Source organism: Cynocephalus volans, chromosome 16 (assembly GCF_027409185.1).
Source record: "Cynocephalus volans isolate mCynVol1 chromosome 16, mCynVol1.pri, whole genome shotgun sequence".
Taxonomy (NCBI): Eukaryota; Metazoa; Chordata; class Mammalia; order Dermoptera; family Cynocephalidae; genus Cynocephalus; species Cynocephalus volans.
Genome location: NC_084475.1, coordinates 1,857,907 through 1,874,889, shown reverse-complemented (window position 1 = coordinate 1,874,889; position 16,983 = coordinate 1,857,907). Strand labels below are relative to the sequence as shown.

At 40.6% G+C, this 16,983-nt stretch overlaps 2 protein-coding genes across 2 annotated transcripts in view; both read left to right on the top strand.

Moving 5' to 3' along the window:
* LOC134365074 (leucine-rich repeat-containing protein 37A3-like) overlaps positions 1–10,303 on the top strand; it is a 43,380-nt gene extending 33,077 nt beyond the window's left edge. The window contains exons 7-11 of the mRNA XM_063081265.1: positions 512–583; positions 1,130–1,204; positions 6,481–6,599; positions 8,337–9,484; positions 10,091–10,303. Of these exons, the coding sequence (XP_062937335.1) occupies positions 512–583; positions 1,130–1,204; positions 6,481–6,599; positions 8,337–9,484; positions 10,091–10,303 (1,627 nt within the window). The remainder of the gene's footprint in view (positions 1–511; positions 584–1,129; positions 1,205–6,480; positions 6,600–8,336; positions 9,485–10,090) is intronic.
* Positions 10,304–10,596: 293 nt separating this feature from the next.
* Positions 10,597–16,257, top strand: LOC134365073 (leucine-rich repeat-containing protein 37A-like). Its single transcript, XM_063081264.1, has 4 exons — positions 10,597–10,697; positions 15,657–15,711; positions 15,793–15,917; positions 16,150–16,257. Exons 1-4 carry the CDS (start codon positions 10,597–10,599, stop codon positions 16,244–16,246), a joined length of 378 nt encoding a protein of 125 aa, XP_062937334.1. The 3' UTR covers positions 16,247–16,257.
* Positions 16,258–16,983: the final 726 nt, after the last annotated feature.

Genomic DNA, 16,983 nt, shown 5'->3' with positions numbered 1-16,983 from the left:
TTGTTTTGCAGCTGGCTGGCAGGTACATCCAAACCCTTGACCTTGATGTTACAAGGTGGTGCTCCAACCAACTGAGCAACCAGCCAGCCTGGTCCAATTTTTTTCTTGACTGGATGGATTAACCATGACTCTATTTTTTTTTTTTTTTGAAACTTCTAAAGGTGAAAGGCAAGCACCTTGAATTATGGAGGGCACTATAAATACTGTTTCCTGAAGAGTAAAGTCTATCTACTGGTGAAGTCACTTCTAGGATTTTTGACCTGAAAAGTGTTTTGACATACTTCTTCTTTGCTATCCATTTTTTTCTTTTCTTTTTCTCTTCTCTACTTTATCTTTTAGTTTCCAAAGGAAGAGGACTTTACAGATTCTAAGTGTAATTTATATGTAAAGACAGAAAATGATGATTTTTCTTTTATGAAAAGTTCCATGCTACAAAAATGAATATAACCTTTTCATGCAGTTTCATGCACATTGAAAATGCAAATAATTCTAATTTCATTGCATTTTTCAGAACTCTCAATCATAATCCTTTGACTACTGTTGAAGATTCACATCTTTTTAAATTGCCAGCATTAAAATATCTGTAAGTATCACAATAATATCATGAGTCACGAGATGACTTCTGCTCTTCTTTTTTCCTTTCATCAAAGATTAAGTATTTTCACTTGGGCTAAAAAGTCACAATTTGAATTTTAACTGGATTATTGGAGGGGAAAGTTATTGGCAAAGGAAAGGACTAAGAAATGATGTATAATGGGCAAGACAGCCAGCAGTGGAAGAGAGCAGAGTTGAAGAAAACATATAGACATGGAACATGTAGACGCATGAAGGAATATCATTTATCCCAGAAAGCAAAGAGGAAGAGCTGTACATTATTTAAAAAGAAAAAAAAGTGTAATCAAGACAGGTGAATGCAATTCAGTCCCAAGGCCATTAGTTTATTGATGCAGATAAATTTAAGTTTATTCAATAAGAGCTCTCTAGAATTATCTTCTATGGCCAATCAACTCTTAACGTTGTTTATAGAGAAGCCAAATTTGAAGTACTCATATGTCCTTGAAATGTGTTTTTAAGTACAGAACTTTTGTATTGGGGTTCCTATCATGAATGTTTGGGCTTTCTCCTCCAGAGACATGGGAGCAACACAAGTGTCACTTACAACAATTGAGAACACCATCCTGATGACTCTTGAATTGGAAAAACTGTAAGTTATTTTTTTCTTAGATTTATTTTCACTTAGTTTTCAAGTTGTTTTATTGTTTTCTTAAGTCAGGTTTATTGAGGCATAATCTTCATATAATAAAATTCACTCTTTTTAAGAGTACACTTTGATGAGTTTTGACAAATGTATGTCATGTAACCACCACTACATTCCCAATATGGAACATTTCTCTCCCCTCAAAAAGTCCCCTCATGTCTCTCTGCAGTCAATCCTCTCCTCCCACTACCAACCCCTGGCAACCACCAGTCTGATTTCTGTCCCTGTAGGTTTGCTTTTTCCAGAATGTCTTGTAAATGAAACCATGTTGTTTGTGGCCTTTTGAGTACATAATCCTTCTAAGATTATGTTATCATCCATGCTGTTGCATCTATCTGTAGTTCATTCCTTTTTACTGTTGGGCAGCATTCCAGTGGCGTGGATATACCAGTTTGTGTATCCATTCATCAGTTTATGCACATTTGGGTTGTTTCCAATTTTTTGGCAATTATGAATAAAGCTGCTAAAAATACTCACATGCAGGTCTCTGTGTGAATGTATATTTTCAGTTCTTTGGGGTAAATGCCTAGGGGTGGGATTGCTGCATCCCATGCTAAGTGCACATTTAACTTCTTAAGAAACTGCTGAACTGTTTCCTACAGTGGCTGTACCATTTTGCATTCCCTCCAGCGGTGTATGAGAGTTGCAGTTGCTCCACATCTTCACCTGATCCTTCTATTCCAGGGTTTTAAAAAATGTTAGCCTTTCTACTAGTAGGTGTGTAGTCATTGTGGTTTTAATTTGCATTTCTTTAACAGCTGATGATATTGAGTGTCTATTCATGTGCACATATCATCTTTACTGAAGTGTCTGTTCAAATCTGTTCCCATATTTTCATCAGATATTTATCTTTTTGAGTGTTAAGAGTGCTTTATTATATACTGTGGACACAAGTCCTTTTTCTCAGATATGTGTTTAGTAAATACCTTCTCTCAGGTTGTGGCTTATCTTCTCATTCTATTTAAAGTATCTTTGAAGAGCCGAAGTTTTTAATGTTTTAATTTTGACGAATTCTAATTTAGCATTTTTTTCTTGAATGGTTTGTGCTTTTTTGTGTATGACCTAAGAAATCTTTGAAAGAACCCATTGCCTAATCCAAACTCACAAAGACCTTCTCCTATGTTTTCTTCTAGAAATTGTGTAGTTACATTCAGGTCTATGATCCATTTTGAGTTAATTTTTATGTATGGTGTGAAGTATGTCATTTTTTGCAGTCTTTTATTTCCATAGGGCCCTATTGTGACAGTTTGTTACACAACTCATCGCAGCTTACATTTTGCAATCCTCCCTCCAGTATGGCAAGCTAAACAGAAACGTGTTATTGTGCTAAGGCTAGTTGAGGGGATTACACAAGATCAGTATGGAAAAAGGCCCTTCATTTGCACTCTGCTGCAGTCATATTTGTCAGGTCTCCTCCTTGACTATCTTCACGACGTTGTCAGCAGATCCATCAGATACTGCTCTAGCCTCATCGCCCTCAACCTCCTGCAGCGTCTGACACAGTGGATCCCTCCCATCTTGCCAGATGACCTTTCGCTGCATAGTCAAAGCTGTCATCCACCAGCCTTTTCACTTTGCTATTCACAGTAGTGGGGTTCTATCTGCTTTTCTCTTGTCCATTAGTGGATAAGAAAAAAGTGCTGTCGTTCTCTGTAGCCATTTGCCATCAAGGCCATGAAAGATTATAGCAACTGTCACAGTGGAGTTCATTATTGAAAGTCCTCAGGAGTTTAGACATTTACATACAAAGTAAGTAAGCCAGCTCATTTGAGTCTTGACTCATGTGTAATGATCTTTAATGTGTATTGAAAAATAGTTATTCTTAAGTAAGGATAATCTACACCTCAGGTCATTTGTAGTCTCAAAAATTGGTCAGCATGCTTTAAAACAATTATTTAAGTTTGTCACACTTGCATTATTCCTAGCTCATACTTTTTAATGAATAACAAAACTACAATATTTCCTATGAAGTGTTCTTGCTAAAAATATTTCTTTGTTATATTCAGATTGATCATACAAAACCAAATTGAGGTGCATTCTGTAAAACAATGGGCTTGAATGCTTAAAAAATGTCAGTGCCATGAAAGATTTTTAAAAGATGGGGAACAGTTCTAAATTGAAGGAGACTAAAGAATCATGAACAGTAAATGCAGTGCCTGGTGTTTGGATTCTGGCTTTCAAAAAAATTTATGACATAACTGGGACAGTTGGGAAAATTTGTATATGGACTATGTAGGAGACAGAGATATTCATATTTAATTTCACTGGGTGATAATAGTATTGGGGTATGTAGGAGAATGCCTTGGTTGTTATGGGATGCACACTGAAGTGCTTAGCACTGACAAGTCATTATGCCTGCAACTTACTCTCAAATGGTTTGCCCAGAAAATGTATAAACATACCCACACTGAAGACAGGTGTGGTGAAGTGTCACCAATTGTTGAATCCAGGTGAAAGGTATACAAATGTTCATTATACCATTCTTTTAAGTTTTCTGCAGATTTGAAATTTTCCAAAATGAAAAGTTGGGACAGGAAAGAAACAGCAAACACTTTGTGTCAGAGTTGAGGTTCCCGTAGATGTAAAATGCTGGATTACTCTTCTGGGTCCATTCTTTCTATATGAAGATCAGAAGCTTCCACCAGACCAAAAGGAATAATATTAGTCACATATAATTACCCTTCTAGGGGTTTGAAAATATGTCAGGCCAACTTATTGGATGCAGTTTTAATCTAAAACTCTTTACATTGTACTGCCAACTCAGCCTTCATGGACCCGTGAAACACACTTCTGTTTTGACAGTCATAATGTGATCCTAATAAAGTCATCATTTTGGAGGACTCAGAGAAAGCACCCAAGGTGGGAGAGCATGATAACTTTCTGGGCAGCGTCTGCAAGTTAATAACTAATTAACATTTATCGAGCACTTAACCATGTGGCAGGCCCTTTTCAGGTATTGACTCATTTTTTCCTAAAAACTCATCAGAGGTAGGCGCTATTATAACAGAGAGGCTGAGCAACAGAGATTAAGCAGTTTGCCCGAGGTCACATTATTAGCAGAGCTGGGTGGGATTCAAGCCTCTTATGGTTATGGAATCTGTATTCCTAATTACCATGCTATCCTGCTTAAAGTTAACCTGGAGGATTTACTCCAGTCACAGACACAGTTTTTATCTCCCTGGAACCGCACCCAGTAAACCCTAATAATAAGCTAATCAATAGTTTGGATATCTTTTTTGCTCAAATTTTTCTTTTGAAAAAACTTAAACCTACGAGAAAGATGAAAGAGTAAGTAAAATGGAGACCCTTGTATCCTCTGTGTGGATTTTATTGTTAACATTCTCTTTCTCTCTCTAGAGCTCTCTGGATGGACCACATAGTAGACTGTAGTGTAGAGCTCAACATTCAAAGCTGTTAAGGCAAGATCTTTCTGAGTACCCAATGCCCCTTGACTCATGAGGTTTTCCAGCCTGTCGTGGGAATAGGTGCTATTCCTAAGCCTGTGTATAATTCAATTATTCTTCTAATACTTTTGTTGTTGTTGCTTTGTTTTCTTTTTATGGCTGGCCAGTACAGTGATCTGAACCCTTGACCTTGGTGTTATCAGCACCATGCCTGTCTAATGCTTTCAAGTGGTTCTTTTCCTGGCCTTAAGTAGTTTCCTCATACACATGCACTGATCAGTACTTTGCTGAACACTCAAGAGATCCCTCTGCATAACTCCAGAGTTCCTTCTCTGTGCACTTCTTTTCTCTCTAGTACTCTACTTTGTGAATTCTAGTCACCTCAGTTTTCCTGGATTCTCAGCTCCATTTCCTTAATCAAGGAGTCCGCAAGTCTCTGCCTGTGTCTCCCCCACCCTTGCACCACAGCCTGGAAACTCTCTCAAGGCAGTCACAGGGCTTACTTTGTTTATTTCCCATCTCTTTGAGATCACTGTCTGTTGTTGCCTGATGTCTAATGTCTTGAGAATTGTTGTTTTGTATATTTTGTCTAGTTTTTCAGTTCTTTCAGGTGGGAGGTTAAATTGGTCTCTGTAACTCCATCTTGGTCAGAAAAGAGTAATGTTCTTTAAATCTGTTTTGTTTGATCCAGGATCCAATCAAAGATCAGGTATTGCATGTTATGTCTTTGTTTCCTTTAGTCTAAAGCATTTCCCTACTTCTTTTTGGTCTTTTATGACAGTGGCACTTTTGAAGAGTCTAAGACAGTTGTCTTGTAAGTTGTCCCACAACCTGGATTTGTCTGTTTCCTCCTGATTAGATTCAGGTTAAATATTTTTGGTAAGAATACTACATAGGCAATGTATCCTTCCTAACTCATGACTCTAAATGGCCTATAATGCTGGTTGATCACTTGATTAAGGTAGTATCTTACAGATCTCTCCATTGTAAAGTTATTTTCCCCCTTGGTAATTAATAAATAGTTTGTGCGGTGACACTTTGAGATCAGTTAAGATCCTACTGTCAAACGCCTTTTCACCCAACTGTGCATCAATAATAATCCTGTGTGAATGAATTATTATATTGGTGGTTGCAAAATGGCACTTTTCTAATTCTATCATTCCTTTTACATTTATTAGCTGGCACTATTCTGTTAGAGAAGAGCTCCCCACCCTTTTATCTTTGATTATCATTATGAACTAATGTATCCTTCACACTATGTTGAACCTTCTTAACATCGTTATGCTTTTGAATGCTCAAGTTGCCCAGATTTGGCCAAGGTGATCTCTCTTATTGTTTCATCACATAATGCAGGTTTAAACTAAGCTGTTTTTTTTATGTCCAGAGTAATTTCTAATACTTACCACAGCCAACAAGAATTGAGAAAGGGACTCTAGAATAGGGGCTTATCCAGACTCTTCTTAGAAGTCTGCCTTCTCCCTGTGTACTCTCATCCCAAAGTGAGACTTCTGAGATGGGAGGAGATACTTCTGAATTAAACTTTAGATCAGTGTCACCTAATTCTGATCCTTATCACTTTTATTCTCAGTGTTCTATGTCCACTGTCATACTTACCTCTCTGCTGGGCACCTCTTGTCTTCCTTCCTATTTACAATATTCAACAGCATCAATTGGCCATCTGGTCCCTACCCAACTGTCCAGGCCACAGACCTCATGAACTTCTTTTTGCACAGCCCTATGACAGCCTTCACCTGCCTCTTCTACCTACTCAGGTAACCCCTTTACCATTAACCTAATTCTCTGTGTTTCCATTTATAGAATCTTACCTCGCCATTTGGCCTGCTGCCTCTGCCAATTTAAAAATAATATTGAGGTTGTCTGCAAGACAGTCAAGCTGCATTGTGACAGTACATGTCTGACAAGCACCACACATTGTCGTGAGTCTGAATTACCTGATGATACATTTTTTATTCTTATTTGTTTTTTAACTTTTAATTGGTGGTGATAAATTTTTACACTAATGATTATAATTGCTTTATTTTATTCATTAGTTCGTAATCCCCAAATTTCTGTACTACTCCCTTGCTGAAAGTCAGGTTTTCAGCTAATATTACATAGTTTAATAATGTAACTCTTCCATGTGCAAAAAGATCCATTTCTCTGCTGCAGGAAAAAAATGGAAGTAGAAGGAAATAACATTAATGGCCACACACTGTGTGCTGTGCTCTCTGCTCGGTGGTTAGTCACTGAGCAATAACTTACTCATATAGTGCAACACAGTTTGTAAACTTGTTTCACATGCCTCAGGTCTCAAGTGCCCTCTGCCTTATTGGACAGTTGTAGATCTGGGTTTTTTGTTTGTTTGTTCTTGTAATTTTATAAGAAAGCCCAAGTGATGCTGTGGTATTTGGAAACTTACAGTTTCTAGTTCCATAAGTGGAAATTGCTACCTGGCCCTACTAATGGAACATAAGGTTCTTCCCTTCTTAGACTGTCTAACTCTGAACTTGCTCTGGATCTCAAGCATTTCTATCGACAAAACACTCAGGTGCTTTTTAAGTGTTTTTCTATTATCAGCACTAACTATATGACTTCCCAAATGTGACTGCTCTTATGTCCAGATGGCTTGAATACAGGTCTCTACCAGTGATCTGGGGTAAATAATAAATAATAACATATTGCTACATATATACAGACAGTGCTGCTTGTTTTTCAAAATGCTTTTTTCACCAATTAAATTATTTCCTTCTTCCCTACAAGCATTTTAAATCTCCTTTTACAGATGAGGAAAAGCAAGATCAGAGGTGTTACGTGCCTTACCCTAGTGCCTGGGTCTTCTGTCCCATGTTCCTCCTTTCTCACGATCCTTCCCTCCTCTTCTGACCCTCACCGCCACCAAAAATACTTTTAATTCTGGAAAGAAACTCAGCTCCACAGTGGTACACTTGACTTCATGCAGTTGGAAGCTTTGGGTGGTTCCCCAAGTATAGCTGGAAATACTAGAAATGAAAAGAAAGTGAAATACTAGGCCTCTGACAAAGTTGCTTTTTTTCTTCTGCATTTTAGGACCTCTAGTAATATTTACCCGGAAACTGCATTTATTCCACACATTTATTGAACATTCCACATAAGCATACAAGTTGGCAAATTAGAAATTTAATTGATATCCCAGATCCCTGCCCAAATTTAAAGAAAGAACCAGAATAGACATATTGTTTTGTCCTGTGTAGAGCCTTCTGTTATGGGGGCTATGAGACCAAAAGCACACTAAAGAGGTGGAGAGAGGAAGACTTGCATTTGCTCAGCACATGAGGCAGGACAGTATGGGGCACTTGAATGTGAGGAGACATGGAAGATCTACAGAGAACCCAGCTGACTGGGGAATATTTGTCTTCTAGCCTTGGGCATGAATACTGGGCAATTGGCCATTGGGGACCAATGGAATAATCTAAATGGAATGTTCTGAGTAGGTGGCCACTTTTTCAAATGATGCCCTTTTCTCCTTTTGTTGTTGCTATTTCTTAGATTTAAGTGTTGGTTTATTTTCCTCCTCTCTAAATGGCACTCATATATTTGCTGACTCCTAATTTATTTGACTGGGGTGTATAGCTGTGGCCTGACAAAAAGCTGCTCTGAGTCTTCCTTATCAAAAGTAGTCTCTTCTCTTTTGACAGTTGAAGAGGCATCTCTAAAGAATCCAGAAGGAAAATTCATGAAGATATTAAGAGCTCGGAAGAAGAACACAAGCACTGAGCTGACGATTGAGCCAGAGAAGGCATCCTCAGACAAAACTGGCATGAACTGGGCAAATGTGAATGAGGAGCTAGATCTAAATGATAAAAGTGAAATTATACATGCACTAAATTACTTATTATCTTATCTACCAGAGGGAAACCTAGAAGATATACAATCAACATTATTACCATTAATTAAGCTGCTTTTTTCAAATGGACAGAATGAAGATATGCCCCTGGATTATTTGAAAAAAAACACAAATAGCCCCTCTCTTACACCTGAACCCAACAATTCACCCTACACAAATAAATTGGGGAAGCTCCATTTTCTCAAAAATTTGTTAGATACAGAAACTGAAGAAAAAATTGATGAGATTAAGAAGAAAGAAAAAACTGCCATGCTTATGCAGTCTAGTCTTTTAGGACCCAAAGTTAAACACCAACTATTTTTAAAGAAATTAGAAACTGCCCAACCACAGGAGGACATCCTGGAAAAACTTGAGAGTATAGGGGAAAGGCTGCAGAGAGTGTACGGAGTCCTCAAGGGGCGAAGAGGCAGAAAGAACAGGCACGTCAAACAAGTGAGAGATCAGAGCAGCATTGAGGGGTCAGAGCATCAAGAGGGATCAGAGCACCAGAAGAATTCTGCTGCAGATTCTCCTGTGACTGCATTAAAGTCAGTGCCAACTGCTAAACAATCCAGTGAAACACAATGGGAATACGGCAGCCTGGAGACTGACTTACCCCTCAAGCACAAAGACTTCAGTCACCCATCGCTTTCATCCCCAGGTGATCAATTTGAATTTCAGCTAAACCAGCACCTACAATCCCTCATGTCCAACAGTGACATGAGAAGGCTCATTTCTCATGTTATCCGGACTTTGAAAACAGACTGCTCTGAGCCCTATGTACAAATGGCTTGTGCCAAGCTCATCTCCAGAACAGGCCTCCTGATGAAGCTTTTCAGTGAGCAGCAGGAAGCAAAGGCGTCCAAGGCAGAATGGGATCCGGACCAATGGAAAACTGAGAACTACATCAATGAGAGCCCAGAAGCCCAGGGTGAACAGAAAGACCAGGAGTCACCTGAGGTAAGGACAACTGCTGAAACATGAGACCCCGAGTTTTCCATCATTTAGGATGTGCAGTTAAAGTGCCCAAGCAGGAAGACCAGAGGCTCCTAGTCCATATCTCGTCTTGGTCATGTAACTTTGGCCAAGACAATGATCTCCCTCCCACTTTGCACAGAGAATAAAGCAGAACTAACACACAATATAAATTGTAGAAGAAAATGCTTAATAGTAAGATGATGTAACATAATAGATTTAGTATGTTCTTTAAAAACCTGTAAGCTACTCATCTAGAAGAATCGGTTTTATGGTTTTTTTTGTTTGGGTTTTTTTTTTTCTTTTTTTGGCAACTGGAGCCTACCAGGGTCCAAATCCTTGACCTTGCTGTTAACAACATCAGGCTCTAACCAGCTGAGCTAACCAGCCAGCCCAAGAATGGGGTTTTGAATAGTTAGCTTTCCTCCCTTCTTTCTTTCCTTTTTTTTTTTTTTGTGGGTGGCCAGTACAGGGATCTGAACCCTTCACCATGGTGTTATATGCACCATGCCCTCCCAAGTGAGCTACCCAGCCATCCCAGCTTTCATCCTCTCTTTGTTTTATAAACATGATTTTCATTCTTTTTTTTAGCTCACTAAATATGTTCCAGGATATGGCCATGACAACAAACTCATCTTGGCAATATCTGTGACTGTCGTAGTGATCATTTTGATTATAATTTTCTGTCTCATTGAGGTAAGAACAACAGTTGATTCAGGTTTCCAGAATACATCCTTTCTTTACAATAGAATCCAAACCCACAAAGTGAAAATCAAAGCCACTTTCCCACCTACTACTGTATGACATTCCTCTTCGGTCACTGAGACTGAGGTATGCTTTGTTCTCTTATTTCAAAGTATAGTCCAGGGACTCTTACAGGAAACCCACTCCCAGGAGATCTCTGTGGAATTAAGACCAAAATAACAAGCCACTAGACTATTTTTTGTGCTTTAAGAAGGCCAGAGTTGATACTATACTGAAATTTTGCCAGCTTAAAAGTATGTCAGCTATTTTATGTACACACCAACCACCCTCATTCTGCCATTGAGTTCTTTCCCTGTTACTAAAATGACAAGAGATGTATAACCTTAGCCCTCATGGAGCTGTCATCACCCTGGGGACAAAGGAAGGGGCCAACAGAGAGCAGTGTTGTCCTGGAGGTTCATCAGATTGACACAGCATCCTTCTTCTCCAGTGTGTAAGGCATTGTCTAAATAGGCTCAGGTAAAGCCGGGCAGCCAAATCCTGCATTAGGCTACTCTAAGGCATGTCGTATTCACAGCAGCCTTCCTGGAACTTGCCTCTGTTTACCTTTTGTTCAGTTACAAAATAGCTTATTTTCCCAGCAGGCAGGTCCTGGCATATGAAAACAGTGATTTAAGAAGCTGACAGTCTTGACTCTACCAGCCCAACCTCATTTACCTCATTTACCTTTTCTGCCATCATGGCAGCCTCCATTCCAGCCAAAGCAGCCCCCACCACACCCGTCACACCAGGCCCATTCCTACTTGTGTCTGTGCCTTTGCCCATCTAAAATTCCCGCATGTCACTCTGCCTGTGGAAGTCTTGTGAGTCTGTCGAAAGCCACCTCAAGTTCCTCTTTCTTCACGAAGCCATCCCTGAATACTCCAGCCCTCCTGGGCCTAGTCCCTCCGTGAGATTTGTCACCATTTCTTGGAGTCCATAGTGAGGAATTCCCCCTCCCCTGAGAACTTAAAAATGTGGTAAACCATTTTTTAAAAGATGGCTATCCAAGGTTCACAGATAATGAGCAGAGCAGAGGTGTAAGGTCCCTGGTCTACAGACGTGAGCAGAGCCGCACAGGACGTATTAACGTATCTAAAGAGAAACATGTCCATGTACAGAGGGCTGGTCCGTAGTGACAGCACAGACAAGGCGAGGAAGAGCCCAGCAAGGGCAGTGCCCACCTGACATTGTGCGTGAGTTGAGGTGGCACCTCAGGCGGCAGATGTGGGGTCGGCCTGGCAAGGCTACACCTGGGGGATGGGTGAGTCCGGCCACCTCAGCCCTTTCCATTAAACACTGGAGTCAGCCGGTTCCTTTTCTGATTCTGTTCTCACATTAGCCTTCAGGTTTTGCTCCGGTGTGCCGCGGAGGCCCCGGTCTCCACAGGGGTGATTCACTGATTGTGTAGACACAGGTGTTCTGTCTGTGGAATAAGATATGTTTCTCATTGTCAAGTTGTAATCTAGCATTCTGATTTTCAGTCAGTCCTGTGATATCAATAAAGTGAGACTGCTCTGAGTGGAAGGAGGGAGTTCTCTCTTGGTGAGGACAGAGTCTGATTTCTGAGCCTAGAAGGCAGGGACCAGCTGGGGTCAGTTTGCAGAGGCCTCTGGGAAGATGGCCATTGGTGTTTAATTACACATTGTCATTATTTCCTTTCCTCACTTAGGTGGTAAGCTATATGCAGACAGGGAGCATGCAGTGTTTCACCTGTAGTAGACAATAGAGGTGTGCAAAGGAAGAGAGAGATGAGGCATTATGTCAATTCCACAATGAGGAATAGTGCAACCTAGTGTTTCTTTGAAGTGGTCAGCAGAGTCCAGCAATAGACAGACCTGTGTGTTCCTAAGACTTTTGAAATGTCACCTTTTAATATTCTAAGAAGTGGGAGAAAATGAATAAATGCTAACAAAACACCTAACTATTTAAGGAACAATAATGGCAGACCCCTATTCTCACCTTCAACATATTTCAGCAAATGTAAAAAAAGAAAATGTAAAAATATTAGAAGAAAATAGAAGCAGTAGTTTTTATAATCTTGCAGTGGAGAAGAGCTTTCTAAGCCTGTATCACAGCAGAAACCTTTGCTACATTTGCCCGCCTTGTCTGCGACACCACTAGCAAACTCAGCAGTTAATATGCTGAGAGCCTAGGACAAAGAATTTTTCATGTATTATATGATTTAATCCTCACAACAGTCCTGTGAGGAGGATATTATCATCCCACTCTACAGAGGAAGGACATCAATTTAAGGCCACCATTGCAAAACCAAAAGCAGAACCCAGATTCCCCTGACTGCAAAGCCTGCGCACCTCCCTGCCACTCTGTTTTGCCTCCTTAAAGACAAAAAAGAAACACTGGGAAATATTTGAAACATGGAAGTACAATGAAAACCATTGGAAGGATTAATATATTTAATATAAAGAGTTTTACAAGCCAGCAAGAAAAAGACAATCCAGTGGAGAAAGGGCCAAAGGCTGTGAAGAGTAGGGAATTCATCGTCTATGCTGTCATCCTTGCAGCCCTAGCCTGTGGCTTACGGGGTGCGAATCTTATTAGAGGCCTTTGTCACTTCATAGAACAGTCTCTGATAATTTCTTTTTGTACTTTTCTAGCATTATGTTATTTATATTTTTCTTTCTTTTTTTTTTAAAGAAGACCGGTAAGGGGATCTTAACCCTTGACTTGGTGTTGTCAGCACTGCACTCTCCCGAGTGAGCCACGGGCCGGCCCCATTATTTATATTTTTCAATCCATCTGGAATTTGTTTAATTTCTTGGCTTCTAGTGTGGTTTTCGGTAGAGAATCTAACAATTTTCCCTTCATGAATATTCAATTGCTTTAAGGCAGTTTTTATTGAATGGTCTATTCTTTCTTTAGTGATCTAAAGTACCATCTTTACCTGGACTCTTCTATTCTTTGATCCAGTTGTCTTTTCCTGTGCCAGTACCAGGATCACACTACAGAATTCTAGTTGCTTTATAACATATTTTGAGGTATATGTTTGGTAGGGCAAGCTCGTGGTCTTTGGTCTTCTTTTTCATACATTTCATAGCTATTCTTGCCCATTTTCTCTACCAAATGCCAGCTGCACAAATTTTGTAAAAAACTGTCTTGGGATTTGAATAGGATTGCATTGAACTTGTAGATTAATTTGAGAATTGACATCTTTACAACATTCTAGGACCATGGTATCTCATGCCATGTATTTATATCTTCTTAACATCATTGAGAAGAGTTTGTGTTTTCATCACATAGATCATACACATCTTTTTAAATGTTTATTCCTAGGTATTTTACACTTTTATTGCTGCTGTAAATGGGATCATTCTTCCATGTCCTAATTAATTATTGGGGGTACATAGGAAAGCTATTGCGGTTTGTGTACTGATGGCTTGATTTTGTACCTAGCCACCTTACTGAATTCTGTTACTTCCAATAAAGATTTAGTTGTTTCTCTTTGGCTTTTTACATTTTCCATCATTTCATATGCAAATAATGATAGTTTTATCTCTTCCTTTCCAATCCTTATACCCCGTTTACTTTTCTTCTTTTTTCTCGTCTTTTTTGTGACCGGCCACACCGCGCTCAGGCAGTGAGCGCACCGGTCATGCCTATATAGGATCCGAATTGGCAGCGGGAGCGCTGCTGTGCTCCCAGTGCCGCACTCTCCCGAGTGCGCCACGGGGTCGGCCCCCGTTTACTTTTCTTATTGCATTTATTGGGACCTCAAATCAACAATGATGACTGGTAGCTGTCATAATAGGTGTCATACTCTTGTTCTTGACTTTAAAACCAAGCTGTTGTTTAGGTTTCTGGGAGATACTTTTATCAAGTTACAGATGTTTCCTTTTTTTCCTACTGCATGCAAGACCCCAAGCTAGGTACTGTAGAAGAATGAAAGAACTATTTAACAGGATAGAGTTCCTGTTCCCCAAAACGTTATCTCACCAGGTAGATAAGACTTCACATTTATAAAAGGAATGAATAAAGATTTGAAGATAGTGGTCACTGTGATGGATAATCACGATCATGTTTTTTTCCAAAACAGATTTATTCTCATAGAGAAATACCAGAAGGGTCCCTAGGGTAAGTATTAATCTGGCAATTTTTAAACTAGAATTTTAGAACTAGAGAAGAACTTAACATTTATCTATTCCAATTCCCTCAACTGCAGTGAGAAAACTGCCAGAGGCAGGAAGAGTACTTCCTTAACCCAGAGCTCTGCCTGACCCCAGGAACAGTAGTTCCCCAGGCAGAGCTGAGTTAGCAGTGACTAGTAAGGATGCACCTGCTGTCCTGCCAAGAAAGGATCAGGGGGAGAGGCTTTGGTGGTGCCTGTTCCTTCTGCTGGGGAGTGGGCACCAGGCCAGGCCAGAGGCCTTCTTGGAGGCTCTGGAGAGGGGGTAGGGAAGACCACATGATATCAAGGTAATTCAAGGTTCACAGAAGGTAGAATACATGAGTCCTTCCTCTAAAGTGGCAGGAAAACTTACCTTCTTATCCTACTGGATTTGGGGCCCCACTCTCTATTCCTTTTATCCTAACCTCATAGAGCTTAACTAGGAGAGACCTCAGGCAGTTTTGTCTCTTCCTTTTATTATAAGGAAATGGAGAAGGAGAAAGGGAAAATATCTTGCCCCATGGTCACACTGTAGTGAGTATCAGAAGAAGCTGATTCTTTTCCTAGCTGGGGATTTCTCCATTGGTTTTACTGTGCTTGGGCTGCGAGCTACATTTTATGTCCCGAATCAGTACACACATATATAGACACAGGTAGTTTCTGAAATGATGCACTCTGATTTTTCCTATTCTGTTTGTACTCAGAAAGAATATCTTGTGTTTTAGTGCTAGTCATGTCCCTTAAACTGGTTCCACCACCCACTCACTCATCAGTGACAGCCTGCAGTATTAAAATCAATGGAGTAGATAACCTGGCTAGTTGAACCCAGGCATATTTGCTTGATGTGATTCAACTTCTAGGATAAAGCAGCTAGGAAGACAGAGGCACCTCATCCCCCACCCCCCAGCAGATGACGCCTGTGAGACAGTCTGAAAGGGACTGATGTAAAATGCTTCTGGAGACAGCAGACACTTCTGCCCAGTGTGGCTGTGTGCTTTCTTCACTGCTCAAGAGCACTTGGTCAAGGGAGTATATGGGGCTGACAGTCCTGCCTGTACCCCATGCTGCATACACAGTTCTCCCCAGAGACGTTGTGAGGACCTTTAGGACAGACGAGAGCTTCTGGAAGCCCAGCATGCATGAAACTTTTTTGAAGTTCCCTGGTCTGTGGTGATTTACTCGTGATTATGGACTGAGGTGCACATTTAGTCCTAATAAGAGATGTACATTGTGAGAGACATGGAAAACAGCATGGCTAATTGTCTTGTGCATGTGTTCTCTCCCAAGGGGCTGTTTCAGATTTCTGCGGCATAGGAAATTCTCAAAGAAAAATCACTGTCAGGTAAATTTGAGAAGGATTCACTCCTATGCCCTGATATAGCAGGGGAAATGCGGAATTAATATTTCCCCTGTTATTTTCTAGAAGGGCCTTTTCCTGTTATGGAAGCCTGTTTGGCTTAGGGATATATATAAACCACTGAGAGCTACCCACCAGAAAAATATATCCAAAAAGCTGCATGACAAGACATCTTCTGATGAGGATGAGAGGTAAAAGAATAGAGGGTAAACGATTGGGAACAATTTAAAACTTGTATCTACAATGAGGAGATAATGAAAAGTTTTGTTTTTATTTTATCTTTTTGGTGGCTGGTCAGTAAGGGAATCTGAACCCAGGACGTCGGTGATGTGAGGCTGCGCTCTGAGCAGCTGAGTTAACTGGCCAGCCTGTTAGTTGCTGTTTTCAAGAGTAAAAGCCTTGACATTGTTCTTCTTATCCTAGGGCGCTCCCTGAATCAGCCCGAAGAGAGGACTCCGTGTTCATAGATATGCCTGACGAGGGAGAGGAAAGCGAGGTGCCTGAGGGGAACACAGAGTGACCCCATCCTGCCTCAGGCCACCCGCAAATCTTATTTTCTCACCTTTCAGCACTGCGTGTAAAATACTTTTTTTTACTGAAACATAAAATTCATAAGCAATTCTAGCCACGTGGTAAGGAATTAAAATGTAAATAGTTAAATATTTATATATAAATAACATTGCCCATGGGGGGGGGAATTGCAGCCTCATGGCCCCAGGCTGGTGACTCGTGGCGAATGTGGAGTCCAGGTAGCCCCTGCAGCATGCATGTCTGCTTCTGTAGAGGATGACTTCTACCTCCTCTCCACCTTCCAGATTTTACATGCGTACATTTTATTGCTAGCACCCTGCTGGCAAGGGAGTCTTGAAGTGTGGTTCCTGGACTTCTGGCACCTTCATAGACAGGGGTGGGAATGGGTGCCAACACTCTGCAGCACACCTCCATATCCAGGTGTGGCAAGGAGGTGTAGGCTTATGGGTGTCCAAGAAGAGGGGTCTCTGTGGAGTGACATGGTAGAGACCTAGCTAAGTCAGAGTCCCAGGAAGGTGTCATTCTAGCTGGGCAACAGGTGAGGTGCACGTTGCTGATGGCATGCAGTCATCCCCAGAGGTGACTGGAGAAATGTGTAGGATTGATCCTTAGTTTGTTTTGGAATGTTATCACTAGAATAAAATCTAGGTGGTCTGCAGGCCATAGACTATCAGAGAAAATGTAGCCCCCATTCAAATGGGCTGCCAGAGACAAGGTGTCCAGAGG